This window comes from Equus asinus, chromosome 10, assembly GCF_041296235.1.
Source record: "Equus asinus isolate D_3611 breed Donkey chromosome 10, EquAss-T2T_v2, whole genome shotgun sequence".
Lineage (NCBI taxonomy): Eukaryota > Metazoa > Chordata > Mammalia > Perissodactyla > Equidae > Equus > Equus asinus.
Genome location: NC_091799.1, coordinates 31,373,607 through 31,396,483, shown reverse-complemented (window position 1 = coordinate 31,396,483; position 22,877 = coordinate 31,373,607). Strand labels below are relative to the sequence as shown.

The 22,877-nt window shown below is 42.9% G+C and overlaps 2 protein-coding genes across 3 annotated transcripts in view; one reads left to right on the top strand and one right to left on the bottom strand.

The window, feature by feature from the left end:
- LOC106822376 (major allergen Equ c 1-like) overlaps positions 1–22,877 on the bottom strand; it is a 441,100-nt gene that overhangs the window by 284,917 nt on the left and 133,306 nt on the right. The gene's annotated exons all lie outside the window — the stretch shown is intronic.
- Positions 1,795–21,894, top strand: LOC106828818 (major allergen Equ c 1-like). Its single transcript, XM_070519929.1, has 7 exons — positions 1,795–1,958; positions 2,320–2,456; positions 3,199–3,272; positions 4,083–4,193; positions 4,552–4,653; positions 4,831–4,876; positions 21,693–21,894. The coding sequence occupies exons 1-7, from the start codon at positions 1,863–1,865 to the stop codon at positions 21,892–21,894; spliced, it is 768 nt and encodes a 255-aa protein (XP_070376030.1). The 5' UTR covers positions 1,795–1,862.

Sequence of the window (22,877 nt, the reverse complement as noted above, 5' to 3'; positions counted from 1 at the left end):
ATTAACAAGAATCCCTAGTGCTTTTAAGAGAGGCTTTAGTGTACTATCATTCCAAAGGTGATCCTACATATCAGGTGCTATAGTAGGTACAGGGGTGAACAAGAAAGACATCTCCACCAGAAGCAGAGAGTTACAATATTGTGCTATGATCTAAGAGTGCAGAGTTAGCCGTGGTGGTAGGATGGGCTAGAGATGGCGTGTGCAGTAGTGGTGGCTGACTCTCTCCTCAGCATCATAGCCAGGAAGAGTAGGGTTCATTTTGAAAACCCGGTTTCTCATAGGCTGCCATCTATTCTTGGAAAGAATCAAATAGAGGGAATAAAGTACAGTCTTTGCCACCATTTATCAAGCTCAGTTTCTCCTTCTCAGGGGCAGGAAATCTTACAGCCAGCCCATGATGGCTAAAGTTATATAGGCCTCAAAATACCAGGGATTAGATGCTACTTGAGAATGAACCAGCAATGATCACCCAGGGGCTGGGATGACTTTTTAGAGTAGGCCACAGATATAATGCCACAGTTCCTATGTTCTGCCCAGCTCCTCCCGTGACACTACCTTCTTTCTCCTGTGGGGACTGCAGGAGGGGGCATTAGCACAAGGCAGAAATAAGCCATAGCTTTAAACATAGGAGCATAGGAGCCTAATTTATAGGATTCCTCTCACCTGGAATCCTCTTCCCACAAGCTCTCCATATCTCCATACCCTCCCTGACATTCATGACCTTCCCCAACTCCCACCTTCTCCAGACATAATTCTCTGATCCCACCAGCCCAGTGTGTGCCAGACAGCTTGCTGAGGGTTCTATGCCCATCATCCCATTGAATCCCTACAGCAATCTATAGGCAGATCTTCCCCCATTAAGAGGAAGTGAAGACTCAGAGTTGCTAAATCGGTCCTCATGGCTTCAAAATGGCGGAGATAGGAATGAAGCCCAGGTCTACATGACTCCAAAGCCTGTGTTCTTAAGCACTTTCTACATGACGCCACCTCCCTAGCATGAGCCCCTTTCTGACCTACAGTGGTCTGGACTTGGTCCCACTCAGTTGGGTTATTTCATACGCTTGTAGAATTAAGTTTTTATTGAGTATATGAAACATTTCTCCGCCTTCATTGAAAGTTGCTTGAAGGAAGGGATGACATCTTGTACTTCTCCATTCCTCTTATGGGACCTATGGCATAGTGAGGTGTGCATAGTGATTGAACAGTTGTTCATTCATTGTGGGGGAAGTAAAGGCTGCAGGGATTGAGTTCTGGGAATACGGAAAAGGAGTTAAAATGTACTGGATATCAGGCATCACACTTTAAAGACAATATTTTCATCAATACTATTTCATTCAATTCTATTTTAATGCTTTGTGGTAGGTACTATTATCTTTGGTAGAGACAGTTTCTTTGTTTCTGAGGCTGGCAAAAGTGCAGTAACTCACCTAATTCTGTACATGATGTGAGCAGTGGAACATAGATTCCCCACACATTCCATTCCCCTGTTATAGTCCATTCTTGCCACACATCATTGGCTTTCTGATTCCAAGCTAGGTCCACAGTTAAATCTACTTCCAAAAGGCAGCCCTTTACAGCATCCACTATTTTTATTGAGTATGTGTTTTCAGAAATTGAAAGTCACTAAGTAGATCTAAAAGATATGGGACTGCCAAGTTTCAAAAGGGCCTGAACAATCCTTGGCCTCACACCAGGGAATGACGGACCACTTCATGGAGTGGGAGAAGGAAAGATGGTGCCCCGGGGACAAAAATCTGGACCCAGAATGGATATAAAGAGAGAGGAGCTGGGGAGTGGAGCCACCATCAGGGAAAGACTCACTCCCGGTGACTATAGAGGAGTCAGTGCTGTCCCCGGCCAGGATGAAGCTGCTGTTGCTGTGTCTGGGGCTGATTCTTGTCTGTGCCCAACAGAAAGAAAACAGTGATGTTGCGCTAAGAAACTTCGATATTCCAAAGGTAGAGTCGGTAGAGCAGAGTGACTTCTGACTGTGGGGGGCGGTTCAGAGGATTCTGAAGCAAGGGGGCCCTGCCAGAGGGCAGGAGTTGTTCGACATATTAGACAAAAGGAGTGGCTGCAGACCTTGAACTAAGAGCAATTGTACCATGTTAAAGAATGACAACACTGGGGGACCTCCATTCTCCCTGGAGGGTCAGTGGAAAGAGCCCTAGATGTGGTGTCAACTGACCTTAGTTCTAATTCCATCTTCACAACACCATTATGAGTCCTGGCCCACAGGACTGAGTTCAAGAAGACCAGTGTTCCCGTGGTATCCTCTCTCCTCTTTGCTTACCCAGTCATTTTATTTATTTATTGCAGATTTCAGGAGAGTGGTATTCTATTCTGTTGGCTTCAAATGCCAAGGAAAAGATAGGAGAAAATGGGAGCATGAGGGTTTTTGTGAACTTCATCCGTGTCTTGGACAACTCTTCTCTGTATGCTGAATATCAGACAAAGTAAGTGTGTCCTTTTTAACTTGGGGAAGGAAAAACAGAAGCCTCACTATGGTCTTGGACCTCTACACACACACACGCACACGTGTACACACACATTCTGAGCCTGTATCCAAAATGAGAGCCCCTCATCTGGCACTGATCTAGGGCTTGATGAACCTGGGGCTTTTCTAGATTCAGAGATAAGAATTGCTGGAAAGAATAAATTTAAATGCGAATAGAGGAGGTAAGGGGTAAAGGGTATCAGAATCTTCAATAGTGTGGCCAAAGAGCATAGATTAAGAGCGTAGGATGTGTAATCAACAGCCTATCTAGCTCTGGAATCTCTCTTACTGGTTGTGTGACCAAGAAAACTCATCTCTTCCCATCCCCAATTTTCCTCTGGGTAAAAGAAGATGGTAATAATTCTCTCTCATGGTTTTTTGTGAGGACCAAGTGAGGTAATGTGTATTCATCTGAGAGGCTGGCACATGGTGAGCACTCAGCCAGTTATCAAGACAAGTAGCTGTAATAACAGTAATGGTGGGACGTAATGGTAGAGGGATAGTAGAGGGTAATGGGATAGATGTAGTTGACTCATTCTCAAAGTATCAAATAAAGTGAAATAATGGAAATAGAAGCTCTTTGAAAATTGCACAGCAAAATGTTAAACAGTTAAGTGGAATCAGAAACTCAAGTTATGGGTAGAGTGTGAGGGACCCGCCACATCAGTGTCTCCTGGTCATCAGCTCATTGTGTTTTACAGGGTAAATGGAGAGTGTACTGAATTTTCTTTGGTTTTTGACGAAACAGAAGAGGATGGTGTATATAGTGTTAACTGTAAGTATACAAAACAAGTCTTCCTGAATTCTACTTTCAACTGCAACTAAACTCCAATATCTTCAAGATCTTGCTCAATTACTGATCAGTGCTTATTTAGTCAATGTAATGGAGGTCCTCTAATAGCTAGTATCCTGAATTTGGGAGATCCTTGTGCATAAAAGCTGATGCCTTTGGGGATGGGAAGAGATGAGTTTTCTTGGTCACACAACCAGTAAGAGACATTCAAGAGCTAGATAGGCTGTTGATTACACATCCTATGCTCTTAATCTATGCTCTTTGGCCACACTATTGAAGATTCTGATACCCTTTACCCCTTACCTAATACCATCAGATAAAAAGGCAATTTGGTCATATGTACCTCCTGCAACAAAAGAAAATTGGCAAAAAAAGAACAGATTGGCAGAACAGTTCCCTGCCTACTTTCTGATGATGGCTGCTGGCCGTTCCCACAATACACTGCTCAGGATACTGCACTGGGTATATAATGCCAGAGGGGCTTATAGAGAAGACAGAGGCACACAGCTGGCAGAGATGGCCAAGAGAGGTAGCTGAGTCTCAGGGAGCATGACACAGGGTGAGTTACCACTGCAGCGGAGGTTTTCTACCATAGTAGTCAACCTAACAAGGAGTCCATTAAGAGTTGCCTCAGGAAGCCCAGGGAGATGCAAATGGAACACATTGGCTATCGCTCTCTATCTATTCCAGGATATGTACTTGGATTTGGTTTGTGGGAGAGAATAAGTAAAGGGTTTTACTTGCTTCCTATGGACCAAAGAAGTTCTGAGCTGTGTTCTTTTTCCTTCACAGATGATGGATACAATGTATTTCGCATAAGTGAGTTTGGCAGTTCTGACGTTATTTTTCTTCGGCAAGTGAATTTAAACGAGGACAGACCATTCCAACTGCTCGAGCTCTACGGTAGAGTGTTTTCACGATAGCGCTCATCTTGGGGTGGGGAGAGAGGGGAAGGAAGGAAGCCTGGAAACAAAGTGGTCCTCCCAATCTTATCCTGGGAGGTCTCTCCTCCTCTGAAGATAGATACTCACCTTTGGTAACCCCTCAGTCTCAGTGATGGGAAGATGATGAAATCTGTCATCATGCCAGAAAGAGATTCTAAAGATGTCAAATTCAAGACAGGTTATATCCCATCCCCAAGACTCTGCCTAAGCACCCAATCAGTGCCATCCATCCTCCCATCCACCTGGAGCCCCATGCCCCTCATGAGCCTCAGTGACAAATATACAGGACACAGTAGTTACTGTCACTCTTCCTACAGCCCGAGAACCAGATGTGAGTCCAGAACTCAAGAAAGAGTTTGTGAAAACTGCCCAAAAAGAAGGAATTGTTAAGAAAAACGTAATTGACCTAACCAAAACTGGTAAGTTCAGCTATCTCTGGTTTTCTCTTCCTAAATTCCCATGTTACTGAAAGGAGAAATCCAACAGAAGGTGATACCTCCAATCAGTCCCCTTTGTCCTAATCTGGAGAATCATTTGGTTTCTCTCTGGGAAAAAAACTGCGGTTGGTTTCAATGCCGTCTGCTCTGCCTCTACAGATCGCTGTTTCCAGCTCCGAGGGAACGGAGTGGGCCAGGCCTCCAGGTTGGTAATCTCTGGTGGAGAGGGGGTGGCCCAGGGATCAGTGCCTTCCAAAAGCATTAGGGGATGGCCCGTCCCAGTGGCGCAGCGGTTAAGCTCGCACGTTCCACTTCTCAGCAGCTTGGGGTTTGCCGGCCCGGATCTCGGGTCTGGACATGGCACCTTGTCAAGCCATGCTGTGGCAGGGGCCCCACATATAAAGTAGAGGCAGGTGGACATGGATGTTAGCTCAGGGCCAGCCTTCCTCAGCAAAAAGAGCAGGATTGGCAGGAGTTAGCTCAGGGCTAATCTTCCTCAAAAAACAAAAAAAGAATTAAAAAAAAAGCATTAGGGGTTTTTGTCTAAAGATTACAATAGAAATAATTTAGTAAGGCAGCTTGTGGAGAGAGCTTGCAATTTGGAGTTGGAGGACCTGGGTTCAGGACCCACTCCTACCATGAGCTTCTGAGCAAATGATCTATGCAATTAAAAGGGAAATAATGAGGTCTACATACAGATTTCCTGTGTGGATAATAACGCTGGTGAAAAGGGCTCAATGATTGACAATGTGCTAACAATCATTAAGACTTAAAGTTTTAAATGGGAAAAGAGTAATAGGGTGTGAGTATGACACTCAAATACATTCTGTGTTTGTGGTCCATCTTCCAAGCCCAGAAGGGCATCTCACCCTCAAACTTATGGTAAAAATGCCTTCCTTTGACCTCTGCACGGCCTTAACTTGTAATCTGGGAATAGAGCTGTCTCACCTTCCAGTTGTCTTCTGACTTGGAAAATGGACTCTGAGTTTCCTCATCTGCTTCCTGCCTCAGATTTATTGTGGGGCTTCATTCAGACAATGTATGTGGAAGTCTTAGCCACTATAGCTTGCACAAAGTCAGCACTTAATCAAAGGTAGCTATGGCTTTGGACATTATTTTTTAATTCATCAAAAATTCTTCAAAACTTCTAATGCTGAAGATGGCAGCTGAAGGTGCTGAACCCAGGCTCCTTCATCGCTTCCATTCGGGGTTTCATAGACTCAGTTAAGGGAGGGTTAAGGTGGATTCAGCAATAGAAAAAAAAAGTCACTTACTCAGTGTCCTCCCTCCCACTGTTCTGGCAAATAACGCAGATTAGAACGCAGGTTGATATCTGTGTCTTCACCATTTTTCTCTCTAATACAAGTTCTCCTTGTCTTCAATTCAATCCATAAGTGCTTAATAAATTTCTGTGTTTGCTTTCTCATCGGCTTATGTAGCTGAGTGACAGTGAATACTTCCTCACCTGGGCTCCAGGATCTTCCCTCCGTGATCCCCATGACATCTTGTGACAAGTTCTGTGACCTGATTTCCATCAACATCGTATGTGAAGGCATTATCTCTGCATCTTCCAGATCTTCCCTAATTGTGTAGGAAGACTCCTCAACTCACCAAGAATCAAAGGTTTTACCCAGATTTCCCACTCTCTCTGCCATGCCCAGAACTCGACCATGCTGAGACCTGCCTCTACCTGATCAATAAATGATTAGCCTTGCAGTCATGTGACTTGTCTTTGTGTGTGTGAGAGATGTGGGGCCGACAGCAAGATGTGGGGCCAACAGCAAGCAAATGAGGGGGCTTCCTTGACCCTGTACCCGTAATCATTCTCTAGCTTCTCAGAATCTTCCTAGAGTTTCAGGATTCTCCCTCCTCCACAGTAATTCTCTGTCCCTGTGAGGGCTGCTTGCCCTTTGATTTGCCTATTTCTTAGTGAGCTGCTGAGACAAACTATAAGACTTGCCCTATAATTTGGCCTTTCCTAGAATTTTCTTTTTCAATGAAGTACTGAGAGATAGATGCTGCTGAGGCTCATACCACCTGGACATGTTTCAGAGCATGCCTCCACATCCCAGCTTCTCTGTGTCATCCATCCTATGAGATGGCCCATGTCCTTTCACGCTCTTGGGAAACCTCCTTCAACCACTGCTGTTACCCACTGTGAACATATTCAGTGAGACTCCATGACATGTGAGCAATACCTATCCTCAGCAATCTGTACTTGGTACAGTCAGGAGGCATCAAGCAGGCTAAATGTAACTAACTCTTCTTTGTGGATCTTACAGCCTTTGGAGAAAGGAAAATTAAGACCTTCCTCCACTTATCATCCTTTCCTGACAGTGTAAAATTTACACATGGATGTTGGGGCAGAGCAAGACATGGGTGGAGGTTGTCATGTAAAAAGAATGACTCAGTCATTATGGACATAAGGTTATGGAGATAAGGCTTTCTAGGCATCTGATGCTCCCCATATCTTACCCCGCCTCCAGATCAGAAGGATAAGTTATGTTCAGGCTTATGGCTCCTGACTTAAGCACTTGGTCTAGTTTGCAGAAATATGGCAAAAGGCTGTGCAGAAAATCAGTCATATTGGAATCTTTCATTTATAATTGTTGGCATTTAAGGGACAGAACAGCTGATATCCAGAAGGGCATGGCCCAGCATTTCCTTCAGATAGCTTAGAACATTAACTATAATAGCAATTGTGCAAGCAGGGCCACTTTGACGATGGGAGATGGCTGGGTAGTTCCACATGTCAGGAAACTACAGCCCAGAGGGAGGCACAAAAAGACCCTCAGCTGATCCCAGGTCAAGATGGCAGCTTGAGCTCACACTGAAACCTACCCTCCAAGTCCAGACGTTTTAAGCAAATGAGGCATGAAATGTTAAGAACACTCAACAGCAAGGAGTGAAGAGGTTTGTAGATCAGAAACAGAGAGGTTCTTTCCACAAGAAAAAAAAGAAAGAGAACAGATGGGAATGATGTGGGTAAACAGGCCAGAGTAGCACTGTCCTCTGGGTTCTGAGTACAGATCTGGGTCACACGTGCAGAGTTGGAGGCAAGTGTGGCAACGGCCAGGTGCGGATGCAGCTGAAGATGCATACCTCTGAGAAGCAGGGGCTGAGTGGGAATGAATTTGAAGACAGCTCCTCTCCCTCACCTGGGGTCACAGAAAGAAGCTGACTGCCTGTGGCCTGCAAAGGAGGCACCACCCCCCATATGAGAAAGAGACAGCAGCCGCTGCTATCCTGGAACTGGCCTGACTCCCACAGCGAGGCTTCCATGTTATCACAGGCTGGCCTGATGCTCACGGCTAGGCCAAGTTGTTCTCCTGGACGGAAACAATCTCATAAAACATCAGCATCACACAAGGTCACTCCAAGATCATAAAAACAAGATCATTGTGCAATCTACAAACATGCCCCTCTCTCTGCTAGAATGAGTGATTGCTACTTCTTTACCGATTACAGCTTTATCCTCATGCTTATCTCCACTCCCTATAGACAAGATTTATGGAGATATCCAATCACAGACTGGCCCCTGCTTTCTGACAGCACCCTGTCTAGAGCTTCCTTAGATCCTCCCCAAGTCCTATAGTAGGTTCTTGCTAATGCTCTCTTACTGAGATACCCGTGGTCCCCAGTGGTGAGCATTCTTCCTAGCCACTATAATAACGCAGCTTATTCAACTACAGGGCTGTTGCTGGTGGTCTTTGGCTGAAGAGTATGAACATTTTTAGGACTAGAACCCAGGCCCATTCCATGCTTGTGCTGCCTGGAATTCTGGGAGGCACCAAGCTAAACCACAAATGCAGGGCCTGGTTTAATGGTGTGCATTCTGTAGGGGCTGGGACACAGGAGGCCTCCAGGGATTTTAGCCTGAGCAACTGGAGGATGGAATTGTCATTTCCTCCAGTCATCTGGAAGAACCAGCTAAGTGGGAAAATATAAATATCTCAATTCTGGACATTTCATTAGTTTATCTAGCTAGGCTGCTATAAAAAAGAGACCCAACCATAATCCAGTATGGTTTAATGGAGACAGAATTAATTTTCCTCTCCTAGGAACAATCTGAAGTAAGTGTTCCAAGTTGGCTGGCAGCTCGGTCCCATGTAGTCATTCAGGAATCCTGTTCTTTCTATCTTGTTTCTCCACCAACCCTAGAACATTATCCTCACCTGTGTGGTTAAAGTGGCGGTGCAAGAAGTAAGGGAAAAGAGAATGTGATGGAGGAGTGGTCGTATGCCCACTGTCCTCTGTGGCCCCTCGCTCTGTGAGGTTCTTCCTTGTCACTTATTCCCCATGGCCACATCCACTTGCTGCTTGTGCAGGTTTGCAGAGACTATTTTGAGGATTAATGAGTCACATACTTTTGCTATAGGCCAGATCTGAATGTCTTTTGGCCATGCAAATTCCTCAAAAACTTTGCAGGCTTTGGCTGTATTTGCCTCTTGACTCTTCCATGTGCAGATAACCAGACCCCCAAAATCTTATCTAGACATAGAGTTAAGACCAGAGACGGCTGTTTTTCTAGATTGGCCTTTATGCCCTGCCCAGCCCATTTGCTTTTCTCAATTTAATGGTGGCTACTTTGAGGCCATCTAAAACAATGGATTTGGGTGGGGGTGAGCCCTCAATCCCTTCTTTGCCTGCAAGCTCACAACCTTTCATGACAGCAGCATTCTCTCCTAAGACCAGACTTCCACTTCACAGCCACTACTTACAATTGCTTCACTTTGGGGTAAAGAAGCAGTGACCCTCACTCAACTTAGAGTGAGGCTTCAGGCAGAGGGGGCCTCCCTTTTCAAAGCTGTGCTACCTTCTCTCTCTGCTTGCAGCCTGGCTGGCTCTAGCCCAAGTCCTCCCTCTTGTAAGTTTTGCTGAAAGAAGCATGAAGTCCTACACATGATACCAATATTCCAACACCCTGAATCTTTTCTATTTCTTCCTCTAGCTACAGCCTCTGTTAGCACATGGTCTGTTTTCCAAGGTACATAAGGCAACCACTTGACCAAATGTTTTCCCAACATGTAATGAGAGTTACCAGCTTTCCAGGCTCTGACAGCTGAAGCCTTGATGCCCAACACCAGCCTTCCAGTAAAGTGACCACATCTTTTAGGTTCTCTCAATTGCCTCAGCTAGTAAATCTTCACCATATCCCATATACCTCAAACTAGTCTTAGCTAATTAAAATCATGATAAAGTCGGACATTGCACTTGTTATTGAAGATCCAGGTCAGTTAAGGGGCCTCTGAAATGTGGGGCAATTTACGTCTGATAAAGATCAAAGCCTGGGGATGTTCGCTGGCTAGTTTCCCTAAAGGTATTAAGAACATAAATCTCAATTCAAGTTGGGACGAATGACCCTTGGTATTCTGTACATCTGCCTTGTTAGTGTAAAAGTGTCCTTGCTGGTCTAATTTGCTTGGACTGTTCTCCTTGACATCAAGACATCTGGACTTTAAAAACTCATTAGTTTTTCTTGGGCAGGTAACATTTAGTCTTACAGCCATAAATAGTCATTGTTTTTCTTCGGGAAGTACATTATCCCTTTGGCTGTGATGCCCCCAGGCAATAAAAGACTGCTTTTTTTTTTTTTAAACATAGACCATTAAGACTCTAGCCTTTTCCATTTGTACCCGATTGCAGTAAATCAACGCTACTAACAGATTGGTTTAATAAGAGTTTTCACTATCAGCAACATAAATGTGAATTTTCTTCAACAAATTAAAAGAGAACGTACTGGATCTATATTAGCATTGTCAGATCTCAAAAAAAAATTGTTGAAAGAAAAGTTAGTTGTTAAATGGTATGTGTCGTATGATATCACTCACACACATTTTAAATAACACACAGACAAATGCAAGACCTTATTCATGGATTGCTAAATGTAGGATAATGCAGCGCTTCTCACAGCGTGCATGCAATTCCCTGGGGATCTTGTGAAACTGCAGGCTCTGATTTAGCAGGTCTGGGGTGGGACCTGAGATTCCGCTTTCTACCAAGCTCCCGGAGATGCCAATGCTGTGCCACCTTGGGAGCGGGGTGACATGAGTAAAATGAAACCTTCTTCAGTGTGTCTAGTCTTGGACGACTTTGCTCCACCTGGGTGCTGGAACCTCTCAGTTGTACTTCCAGACTCCCATAAGGAAGCCTCATCCATGAGTGGTTGTTGAAATAGGTGTTTCTGTTGGGGTATAAGGGCTGGCCCCTCCTATTCCACCATCTTGCTGATGTCAACCCAGATCAGTATCGTTGCACCTAAAAGACACACAGAGAAAGACATGAAGTTTTCAAATGTATTTTTTAATTTTCTTAAATATCTAATGAAATCAGGGATGAAATGACAGTTACGGTGGAATCAGCCATTACAGGGGCTATGCCACTGCTTCTTGCTACACTTTGCTCAGGGACTGGAGGGCCAGGCTCACAGCCAAGTCCCACTGGGGATTTTCCACCATATTTAAGTCATTTTTAAAATTTGAGTTCATAATAGTTTACATTCTTGTGAAATTTCAGTTGTACGTTATTTCTTGTCTGTCACCACATAAGTGCCTCCCTTTACCCCCTGTGCCCCACCCACCACCCCCCTTCCCTGGTAACCACTGTTTTCTTTGTCCATATGTTTGTTTATATTCCACATGTGAGTGAAATCATCTGGTGTTTGTCTTTCTCATCTGGCTTATGTCACTTAGCATAATTCGCTCCAGGTCCATCCATGTTGTTGCAAATGGGATGATTTTGTCTATTTTTTATGGCTGAGTAATGTTCCATTGTATATATATACACCACATCTTCTTTACCTAGTCATTGGTCGATGGGTACTTGGGTTGTTTCCATGTCTTGGCTATTGTGAATAGTGCTGCAGTGAACATAAGGGTATATATGTCACTTTGGATAGTTGATTTCAAGTTGTTTGGGTAGATAGCAGTGGCATAGCTGGGTCATATGGTAGTTCTATTTTTAGTTTTTTGAGGTATCCTCATACTGTTTTCCATAATGGCTGCACCAGTTTGCATTCCCACCAGCAGTGGATGGGGGTTCCCTTTTCTCCACACCCTCTCCAACATTTGTATTTTTTTTTTTTGAGGAAGATTAGCCCTGAGCTAACTACTACCAATCCTCCTCTTTTTGCTGAGGAAGACTGGCCCTGAGCTAACATCCCTGCCTATCTTCCTCTACTTTATATGTAGGACGCCTATCACAGCATGGCGTGCCAAGTGGTGCCATGTCCTCACCTGGGATCCGAACCAGTGAACCCTGGGCTGCCGAGAAGCGGAGTGTGCACACTTAACTACTGCGCCACTGGGCCAGCCCCCTCCAACATTTGTATTTTTAGTCTTAGTGATGATAGCCACTTTACCAAGTGTAAGGTGGTACCTTAGAGTAGTTTTGATTTGTGTTTCCCTGGTGATTAGTGATGTTGAACATCTGTTCATGTGTTTATTGGCCATCTGTATATCTTCTTGGAAAATGTCTGTTCATATCCTCTGCCCATTTTTTGACTGGGCTTTCTGTTTTTCTGTTGTTCAGTTGTGTGAGTTCCTTATATATTATGGAGATTAACCCCTTATGGGCTATATGATTTGCAAATACTTTCTCCCAATTGGTGGGTTGTCTTTTTGTTTTGATCCTAGTTTCTTTTGCCTTGCAGAAGCTCTTTAGTCTGATCAAGTCCCACTTGTTTATTTTTTCTTTTGTTTCCCTTGTCTGAGAAGACATGGTATTCAACAGGATTCTTTTAAGTTCAGTGTCAAAGAGTGTACTACCTATATGATCTTCCAGGAGTTTTACGGTTTCAGGACTTATCTTCAAGTCTTTGATCCATTTTGAGTTTATTTTTATCTATGGCATGAGATAATGGTCTACTTTCATTCTTTTGCATGTGGCTGTCCAGTTTTCCCAACATCGTTTATTGAAGAGACTCTCTCTTCTCCATTGTATTTTCTTGGCACCTTTGTCGAAGATTAGCTGTCCACATATGTGTGGTTTTTTTCTGGGCTTTCAGTTCTGTTCCATTGATCTGTGTGCCTGTTTTTGTACCAGTACCATGCCGTTTTGATCACTATGGCTTTGTAGTGCATTTTGAAGTCAGGGATTCTGATGTCTGAAGCTTTGTTCTTTTTTCTCAGGATTGCTTTAGCAATTCGGGGTCTTTCGTTGCCCCATATGAATTTTAGGATTATTTTTTCTATTTCTGTGAATGTCATTGGGATTCTGATTGGTATTGCATTGAATCTGTAGATCACTTTGGGTAGAGTGGACATCTTAACTACATTTATTCTTCCAATCCCTGTGCATGGAATTTCATTCCATCTCTTTATGTCATTATCTGTTTCTTTGAATAATGTCTTATAGTTTTCATTGTATAGGTCTTTCACCTCCTTGTTTAAATTTATTCCTCAGTACTTTATTGTTTTTGTATTTATTTGTTGTGATTGTAAATGAAATTGCATTCTTGAGTTCTCTTTCTGTAAGTTTGTTATTAGAGTATAGAAATGCAATTGGTTTTTGTAAGTTGATTTTGTACCCCACAACTTTACTCTAGCTGTTAATTATTTCTAATACTTTTCCAATGGATTCTTTAGGGTTTTCTATATATAAGATCATGTCACCTGCAAACAGGGAGAGTTTCACTTCTCCATTTCCTATTTGGATTCCTTTTATTCCTTTCTCTTGCCTAATTGCTCTGGCCAAAACCTCCAGTACTATGTTGAATAAGAGTGATGAGAATGGGCATCCTTGTCTTGTTCCTGTTCTCAGAGGGATGGCGTTCAGTTTTTCCCCATTGAGTATGATGTTGGCTGTGGGTTTGTCATATATGGCCTTTATTATATTGAGGTAATTTCCTCTATCCCAGTTTGTTAAGGGTTTTTATCATAAATGGCTGTTGGATCTTGTCAAGTGCTTTCTATGCATCTATACAGGTGATCATGTGGCTTTTATTCCTCATTTTGTTAATGTCGTGTATCACATTGATTGATTTGCAGATTCCTGATTTGAACCATTCCTGTGTCCCTGGCATAAATCCCACTTGATCATGATGTATGATCTTTTCGATGTATTCTGTATTCGGGTTGCCAATATTTTGTTGAGGATTTTTGCATCTATGTTCATCAGTGACATTGGCCTGTAGTTTTCCTTTTTTGTGTTGTCCTTGTCAGGGTTTGGTATCAGAGTGATGTTGGCCTTGTAGAAGGTGTTAGTAAGTGTTCCATCTTCCCTAATCTTTTGGAATAGCTTGAGAAGGATAGGTATTAAATCCTCTCTGAAAGTTTGGTAGAATTCCCCATGGAAGCCATCTGGTCCTGGGCTTTTATTCTTTGAGATGCATTTGATTACTTTTTCAATCACTTTACTTCTGATTGGTCCTTTCAGATTATCTGTTTCTTCTTGATACAGCTTTGGGCGGTTGTAAGAGTCTAAAAATTTATCCGTTTCCTCTAGATTGTGTCCATTTTGTTGGCACACAGTTTTTTTGAAGTATTCTCTTATAATCCGTTGTATTTCTGTGGAGTCTGTTGTTATTTCTCCTCTTTCATTTCTGTTTTTGTTTATTTGAGTTTTCTCTCTTTTTTTCTTTGTAAGTCTGGCTAGGGGGTTGTCAGTTTTATTTATCTTCTCAAAGAAGCAGCTCTTTGTTTCATTGATCCTTTCTACTGCCTTTGTTGTTTCAATAGCATTTATTTCTGCTCTGATTTTTACTATTTCTCTCCTTCTGCAGACTTTGGGCTTTGATTGTTCTTCTTTTTCTAATTCAGTTAGCTGTAGTTTGAGATTGCTTATTTGGGATTTTTCCTGTTTGTCAAGCTGAGCTTGTATTGCAATGAATTTCCCTCTTAATATGGCTTTTGCTGCATCCCAAATGAGTTGGTATGGTATGTTTTCATTTCCATTTGTCTCCAGATATTTTTTGATTTCTCCTTTAATTTCTCCAATGATCTATTGCTTGGTCAATAGTGTGTTGTTTAGTCTCCACATCTTTGTCCCTTTCTCAGCTTTTTCCATGTAATTAATTTCTAGCTTTATAGCATCAAGATCAGAAAAAGATGCTTGCGATGATTTCAATTTTCTTTGATTTATTGAGGTTTGCTTTGTTTCCCAACATGTGATCTATCCTTGAGAATGTTTCATGTGCACTTGAGAAGAATGTGTATTCTGCTGTTTTTGGATGGATTCTTCTATATATGTCTATTAAGCCCAACTGATCTAGCTTTTCATTTAATTCCACTGTTTCATTGCTGATTTTCTGTCTGGATGATCTGCCCATTGATGTGAATGGAGCGTTGAGGTCCCCCACTATTTTTGTGCTATTATTAATACCTTCTTTTAGGTTTGTTAATAGTTGCTTTATGAACTCTGGTGCTCCTGTGTTGGGTGCATAGATATTTATGTGTTGTTTCTTCTTGATGGAATGTCCCTTTGATCATTATATACTGCCCCTCATTGTCTCTCTTAATCTGTCTTAACTTGAAGTTTGCCTTGTCTGATGTAAGTATTGCAACACCTGCTTTCTTTTGTTTGCCATTAGCTTGGAGTATTGTCTTCCATCCCTTCACTCTGAGCCTCTGTTTGTCATTGGAGCTGAGATGTGTTTCCCAGAGGCAGCATATTGTTGGGTCTTGTTCTTTCATCCATCTCACCACTGTGTGTCTTTTTATTGAAGAATTCAAGCCATTTACGTTTAGGTTGATTATCGATATATGAGAGCTTAATGCTGCCATTTTATTACTTATTTTCCAATTCTCCTGCATTTCCTTTGTTTGTCGTCCTGTGTATTTTGGTTGACTAATTGAGTTATGTACTTTTTTATGTTGTGCTTCTTTGTTTTCTCCTTATTTATTATTTGCGTCTCTGTTCTGCTTTTTTGTTTAGTGGTTACCATGAGGTTTGTATTCAAAACCTTGTGGATAAGATAGTCCATTTTCTGATGGCATCTTATTTCCTTAGACTAAACTGATTCAATCTCATTCCTCTTCCCCTCCTAAGCTGTTTTTCTCACATCTTATTCCATCTTGTGTTGTGAGTTTGTGGTTGAAATGACAAGATTACTTTTGTTTTTGGTATTTTCTTTCCCTATGTCTTTAATGCTATACTTTAGTATTTTCTATCCTGCTCTGATTCTGTCTACCTAGTCATCTCTTTACTCCATGCTTTATAACCTCTTTCTCCGTTTTTTTTCAGGTACGAGGGCCTTCTTAAGGATTTCTTGTGTGTGTGTGTTGGGGGGGGGGTGTCTCGTGCTTTTGAACTCCCTTAGGTTATGTTTCTCTGGGAAAGATTTTATTTCTCCATCATATCTGAAGGATATTTTTGCTGGATAGAGTATTCTTGGCTAAAAGTTTTTGTCCTTCAAAGATTTGAATATGTCATTCCAGTCTCTCCTAACCTGTAAGGTTTCTGTAGAGAAATCCACTGAAAGCCTGATAGGGGTTCCATTGTAGGTTATTTTCTTCTGCTTTGCTGTCCTTAGTATTCTTTTTTTGTCATTCACTTTTGCCAGTTTCACTACTTTATGCCTTGCAGTAGGTCTTTTTACATTGACATATTTAGGACATCTGGTAGCATCTTCCACATGGATTTCCTTCTCCTTCCCTAGGTTTGGGAAGTTCTATATTATTTCTTTGAACAAGCTTTCTGCTCCATTCTCCTTCTCCTCTCCTTCTTGAATATCTATAATTCTTATGTTGCATATCCTAATTGAGTCAGCTATTTCTCAGAGACTTTCTTCATTTCTTTTTAGTCTTAGTTCTCTCTCCTCCTCTATCTGGAGCATTTCAACATGTCTATCTTTGATTATGCTGATACACTCCTCTATAATGTCCACTCAAGCATCCAGGGAATCCATATTTTGTTTTATTTCTTCCATTGTGTCTTTCATCTCTAATATTTCAGATCGATTCTTCTTTATAGTTTCAATCCCTGTTGTGAAGTAGCTCCTGAAGTCATTGAGTTCTCTGCATTCTCTTTTAACTCATTGCGTTTCTTGATGATAGCTATTTTGAATTCTTTGTCATTTAGACTACATATTTCTGTGTCTTGAGGACTGATTTCTTGGCACTTGTCATTTTCTCTCTGGTCTGGAGATCTAATGTAATGTTTGCTATTGCTAGAAGGTGTTGCTCTTTTTTTTTTTTTAGCATCTTGGTGTTATTTGGTCACAGTTACTGCCTATCACCACTGGGTGGGGGGTCAAAAGCCACATATTCTGAGCTCTCTGCCTTCTGCCGAGATCCCAGATGCTGTAGACAGTGCTCTGCAGGTGGGGCGAGGGGCGCTTTCTTCTGGGTGCTCTCAGGATTTTCTCACTCTGCTCTACCTATCTTCTCTTCTGGGGTGTTGGCTTGATAGGTCACCCTCCACAAAAGCTTTCATCCTGCTATAAGGCTTCCCTCTAGGCTGCAAGGGCCCTCAGGGATCCTTGATGTTCCCACGCATGCATGTGCCCTCCTCCATTCCTTCCCTCTCAGAAGCCACCCACGGTCCTGCAACACAGTCTTTTGGGGAGGGAGTGAAGCTTTCTCTTACCCCGTTCCACCTCCTCTGACAGGGGCTCCAGCCTTTCTGCCATATGCTGCATGGGTCTCTCCAAAGTCTCTCCAGTGTTGTGTTTGGATGTCCTCTGTAGGAGTGTGAATGTGTTTTTCATTGTATTGTGGAGAGGAGAGATTACTGTGAAAGGTCACTCCGCCTTGATGCTGACATCACTCTTAAGACAATTTTTATTAGTTCCTTATCTCTCTACTATTCCCTCACTACCAATTGAAATGTTCTTTGGGGCTGAAAAAAAATTAAGTTGATTAAAGGAAAGGAAATCAATCTGCTGCAAAGAGCACCATGGCATAATATTCCAAATGCAGGCAAGTGTGAACTAGGATTACTCAGTAGATCACAGATGCCACCCTTCCTTCCAAGAGTTAAAAATATATGGAAGGAAACTCTATTTGTATATCAAAAATACAGTTATGAAGCTCTATTCTTGGCATCTAGCTGGACAGGAGAAATGGGTCTTGTATTAGTTTCTTGTTTCTGCTGCAACAAATCACCATAAACTTAGTGGTTTAAAACAGCACAAGTCTATAATGTTATAGCTTTAGAGGTGAAAAGTCTGACATTGGGCTCAATGGGCAAAAATCAAGAGAGCCTCGTGTCTGTCATTTTATTCAGATCATGTTCTATGTCCTTTCTTAGAGTTTTAAAGTTTTCACCTCAGCAATTTTTTTGTGTATTCTTAGTTGTTGATTCCTATATACTTTCACAGTTTATTTATTTATTTTTTTTTTTTGGTGAGGAAGATTGACCCTGAGCTAACATCTGTTGCCAATCTTCCTCTTTTTTTTTCCTCCCCCAAACCCCAGTACAAAGTTGTATATCCTAGTGATAAGTCCTTCTAGTTCTTCTGTGTAGGATGCTGCCACAGCATGGCTTGATGAGCTGTGTGTAGGTCCATGCCCAGGATTGGAACCGGGGAACCCTTGGCTGCTGAAGAGGAGCTTGAGACCCTAACCACTAGGCCATGGGGCTGGCCTCAGTTTTATGTTTTTTTAACCATTAGTTATTGCTATTAGTTTTAGCTGGTACAGTAATCCCTCAGTATCCACAGGGGATTGATTCCAGGACCCTCAGCAGATATCAAAATCCACAGATGCTCAAGTCCCTTATATAACATGGCCTAGTGCAATGAATACACCCAGCCCTCCATATCTGTGAGTTTCACTTCTGCAGATTCAACTTAATTCCTCCCTATCAGCGAATTTTGATTTACTGTTGGTTGAATCTGAGGATGTGAAACATACAGATGTGGAGGGCTGATTGTATAAGGAAATGCTATTGATATTTGTAAGTTGTTCTCTCTAGAAACCTTGACAAAATTTTTATTAGCCATAATAAAATTAGTTATAATACTTTGAGGATTCTGTTAGTTTTATAGGTATAGGGTCATATTATCTGCAAGCAATGTCAATGTATCTCTTCTAATCCTTGTGCTTTTCTTTTTTCTTCTCTTCCTGTAGCTTTAGCCAGAACCTCCAGAAATACTTTAAACATTGAACCTGTATTTTCTATACGAGGGTTTGGCAAAGTATGGCCCATAAGCTAAATCCAGCCCACAGCCTATTTTTGTACAGCCTGTGAGCCAAGAACATTTGCAATCGATGTGATATGAGGAACACTAATTTTCAACCTCAGTGGAGCAAAATTTTATTCAAAAGAAGAATTTCATTCTTCTAATAGACCTGGATTTCCAAAAGAAAAAATTGTACTCAATATTCTATTTTGAATTTCACCAAAAAATGTAGAAATGTGTTTTCTTTATTACTATGTTGTTACCTACATAATATCTTAGAATTTGCCTCTTGGCCAAAGCCTAAAATATTTACTTCCTGGGCCTTTACAGAAAAACTTTGCTGACTCCCTTTTCTACACCATGACCTTTCCCCCTGACTGCTATTTACTACAGTTATTTGTGGTACATTATCCCCAAAAGAAACATGTTTGTCAAATTGAGCCCTTCGGAGTGCCTTCAATAAAATAGGCATTAAATTATAGGATTGAGGGATTAAGGAGATATTTTAAGTTGTCCTGTTACTGCTCCCCTTTAAATATTATGAATAACTTAAACCCACATGGAGGACATGCAGATAAATGCCAAATAAACGTCCAGAGTAAATATCAAACCAGGACACCCTGAGGTTATCTGAGGTTGCAAGGACAACAGTGAAAACTCCAAATCTCCATTCTTGGCTTAGAGAACCTTGTCACTTGATTTTCTTGTCCCAGGACAGAACTTGAGTTGAAACTGTCTGCTCCTGGAACCAGGCTGCTCAAAATACAAGCTGTTGTTCTTAAAAATATTTCTTAAATATAGCATTCTTAAACAACATTTCAGAAACATTGTTCTATTGGTTCCCAAAAGTTTATGATGGATCTGTTTGGTTATTAGAATAATGGACAATTACTGGCTAACCATTTGGTAAAGAAAGAGAGAGAACTGGAGTGCCAGGTTGTTCAGGAGAGCCTGGCCCCCGAAATAGGACCTGGTCAGCAGCACTGACAGCCAGTGCCCAGCTGCCAGGATTCCCACAACCTAACATACTTACCTGCATTGTCCCTTGTTTCTGTTCAATCTGAACTAGTTATGCACACAATTTTCCTCAAACACCCCATGAGCAATCCCATCTCTGGACCCTTGTCCTTGCTGCTCCCCTTGTCTGAAATACTTGTCCCTGGTATCTGCATGGCCCACTTCCTCATGGACTTCTGGCCCCTATGTGTCACCTCACACAGAGGACTCCTCCAAACCCCAAGTATAAAGTAGTGCTCTTTCCCCACTTTGCTTGACTGGCCCCCCACATTTATTAGTTTATTGCCTGTCCCCACTTCCTCTAGAATGTAAGTGCAACAAAGTCAGGGAGCTCCTTTTGTTCACTTCAGTAGCCAACACCTGAAACATTGCCTAGCCTGACACACACACTCCATGCTCATTGCCTTAGTAAGTGGGCTTCCCTGACCTGCAGAGGAAGAACGAGAGAACCCATTCTCTTTCTCCCTTGTCTTGTCCTAATATTTTCAGGAGGGTGTCTCAGCTCAGACCGAAGAATGTGGGGCCCTTAGGATTTTTCCCATTGGTGGAAGTAGAGAGATGGGGACTCTAAGGAGATTGCTTCCTAAAATCTCTTCATAAAACTCTGGGCTCTTGGAACGGAGGCCTAGTTGTTCCTCACACACACAAGAGCAGGCCTAGCAGTCAACCTTCAAGAGAAGAACAAGGGATCCAGGACCCTTTCTCCCCACCTCCTACAACCCTGGCCACAGTGCTACCCCAATCCCATTTCTGTCAGCCACCTGGGGGTCTTGAAAGCAGGTGAGATTCATGAAGCTCCTTACAGTGGGGCTGGCCCAGTTGTGCAGCAGTTGAGTTTGCACATTCTGCTTTGGTGGCCCAGGTTTTGTGAGTTTAGATCCTGGGCGCAGACCTATGGCACTGCTTATGAAGCCATGCTGTGGCAGGCATCCCACATATAAATGAAGAGGAAGATGGGCATGGATGGCTCAGGGCCAATCTTCCTCAGCAAAAAGAAGCACAGACTCTTGCAGTAGGTAAGTATATGTGTCTCCACTCAGCAAAAATAAAGGGATTTCTACCTGAGTGGTCATCTTGTATGATATATATATTGCTATCCCTCTGCCCCAAACTGACAGCTATGCCCACATCTCCACATTCCTTCAAGGCAGGAAAAGATATGTAGAAAGCTTTCCCCATCACTGACCTGCTGCTCTCTATAATCCTTCACTATACTTTTCCACCTCAGATCAAAAGTAAAGAATATAATAAGAATCCACTGATATCTTCACCATCTGTAAAAGGGGGATAAAAATAATAATACCTAAATAATAGATTGTCACAAAGATTAAATTAGTTCATATTCCACAGCATTTAGAACAGTGCCTGACACACAGTAAGTGCTATCTAAAGTATTTGCTGTTATTATTCTTTTAACACATTTCTTGATTCAGTTTGCTCATTATTTAATTGCAATTTTTACATCTATCTCTGAAATTCATCCATAGTATGATGCATTTTTATTTTTATCATATGATTCTTATCAGATTTGAGTATAAGATAATGCTAACTTCATAGAACATATAAGGGAGGTTTTCACCTGAAAATAATTCAAATACCTTTGGGATGATCTATTCCTTAGAGATTATCATTTAAATTACAGAGAATAATTTATCTGTAAAACCACTGGACCATCATCCTTATAACTGGTTTCTTCAGTTTTCTGTTTCTCTAGGGCTGTGACATTTGTGTTGTCCACTAAAGATTTATGCTTCTCCTAGGCACGTTGCAATTAGATGTGGCCCTGTGACTTACTTCGATCAGTGAAAAGTGAGCGCAAGTTCCACATGTCCTGGCCCTTAGGATTTTTAAAAGCTCCCAGGGGATCCAAAAGAGCAGCCGATATTGAAAAACACTTATGGAAGGATGGTTATGCTTCATATCTCTAAACTAAACTCTCCAGTACTGGAGCCGTGGAGATGAGGTGCCTGAAGCGGACCCAAATGATGCTGTGCAGATGCCGGGAGGTGGCGGGTGGGAGGCGAAATCGAAGACTGGCCCCTTCAGAACCGTCCGGTGCCCAGAGGAACCCCGGAGAATGGTTCAGGTCCCCTCACAAGCGGCCTGGCGAACGCCCGTGGCTCAGGCTTGTCTTCCTGCAGTAGGGAGACATGCGCCCAGCGGGCAGGGACCTCTTGGTGGGCAGGTGCGGGAGCCTGGCGCCGCGCTCTGAGGATGTCCGCGGGAAGCCTGGCGCTACCTACTGGCCGACCGTGCGCATCGCTGGACGGTCCTGGGGAAGCCGGGTGTCCCGCCGCCTGGGCTGAGTCTGGCTAAAGAAGCCCCTTTGGGAGGCCTCTTCCAGAAGGCCTGGGGCTCTCGCTGGCTTCCTCTCATTCTCTGCAGGTCAGCGCGGAGCATGGAGGGGAAGGCAGCTCAAGGGGGCTGTGGGGAGATGAGGAAGTATGAGGTTTCAGCCGGCCTCGCTTTGGGGAAGACTGGTACAGATGCTTTGTAGAACCTGGGCGTCCGGGAGCCCCCAGACCTCTCGGGCCTCCTCCCATCACCCGCAGGAGTTTCTGAGTTTAGGATTAGGGCCTGCAGGGGCCCTGTGTTGGCAGACCTTGCATCCAGTGGATGGTCGTTGTCCTCTGCTGTCCGCAGGTTTCTTGGGGCGGGGGGGGGGGGGGGGGGGGGGGGGGGGGGGGGGGCCAAGTGTGCCCAAGTGGGAACCAGGAGCCTTCGCCTGTCAGAGCCCAGAGCCCATCTAGGGATGTCCAGAAGCTGGACCTCAGAACCAGGGTCTGGTGGGGAAGCAGCATCTGGCTGGAAGTGAGTGGGTTGTTCTGGAGTCTTCACTTCACCCAGCCTTTAGGAACTAAGGGAGCACCCCCGTAATAGCCCGGGGCCTCCTCTCTGAAGCCTGTGAATCAATGCAGTGTGAGGAAGTCATTAGTTCTGTCTTCCAAATAGAGGCATTTCCCACATCACATCAGAAATGAAAGTCATGGTCATGAAAATCAGAGGTTCTGTGTGAAAGTACAACGTGGAAAGTTATTTCCTATTTTTAATAATAGCTTTATTGAGGTATAATTGACAATCAACTGCGCATATTTAAAGTATAAAATTTGATAAGTTTTTACATGGA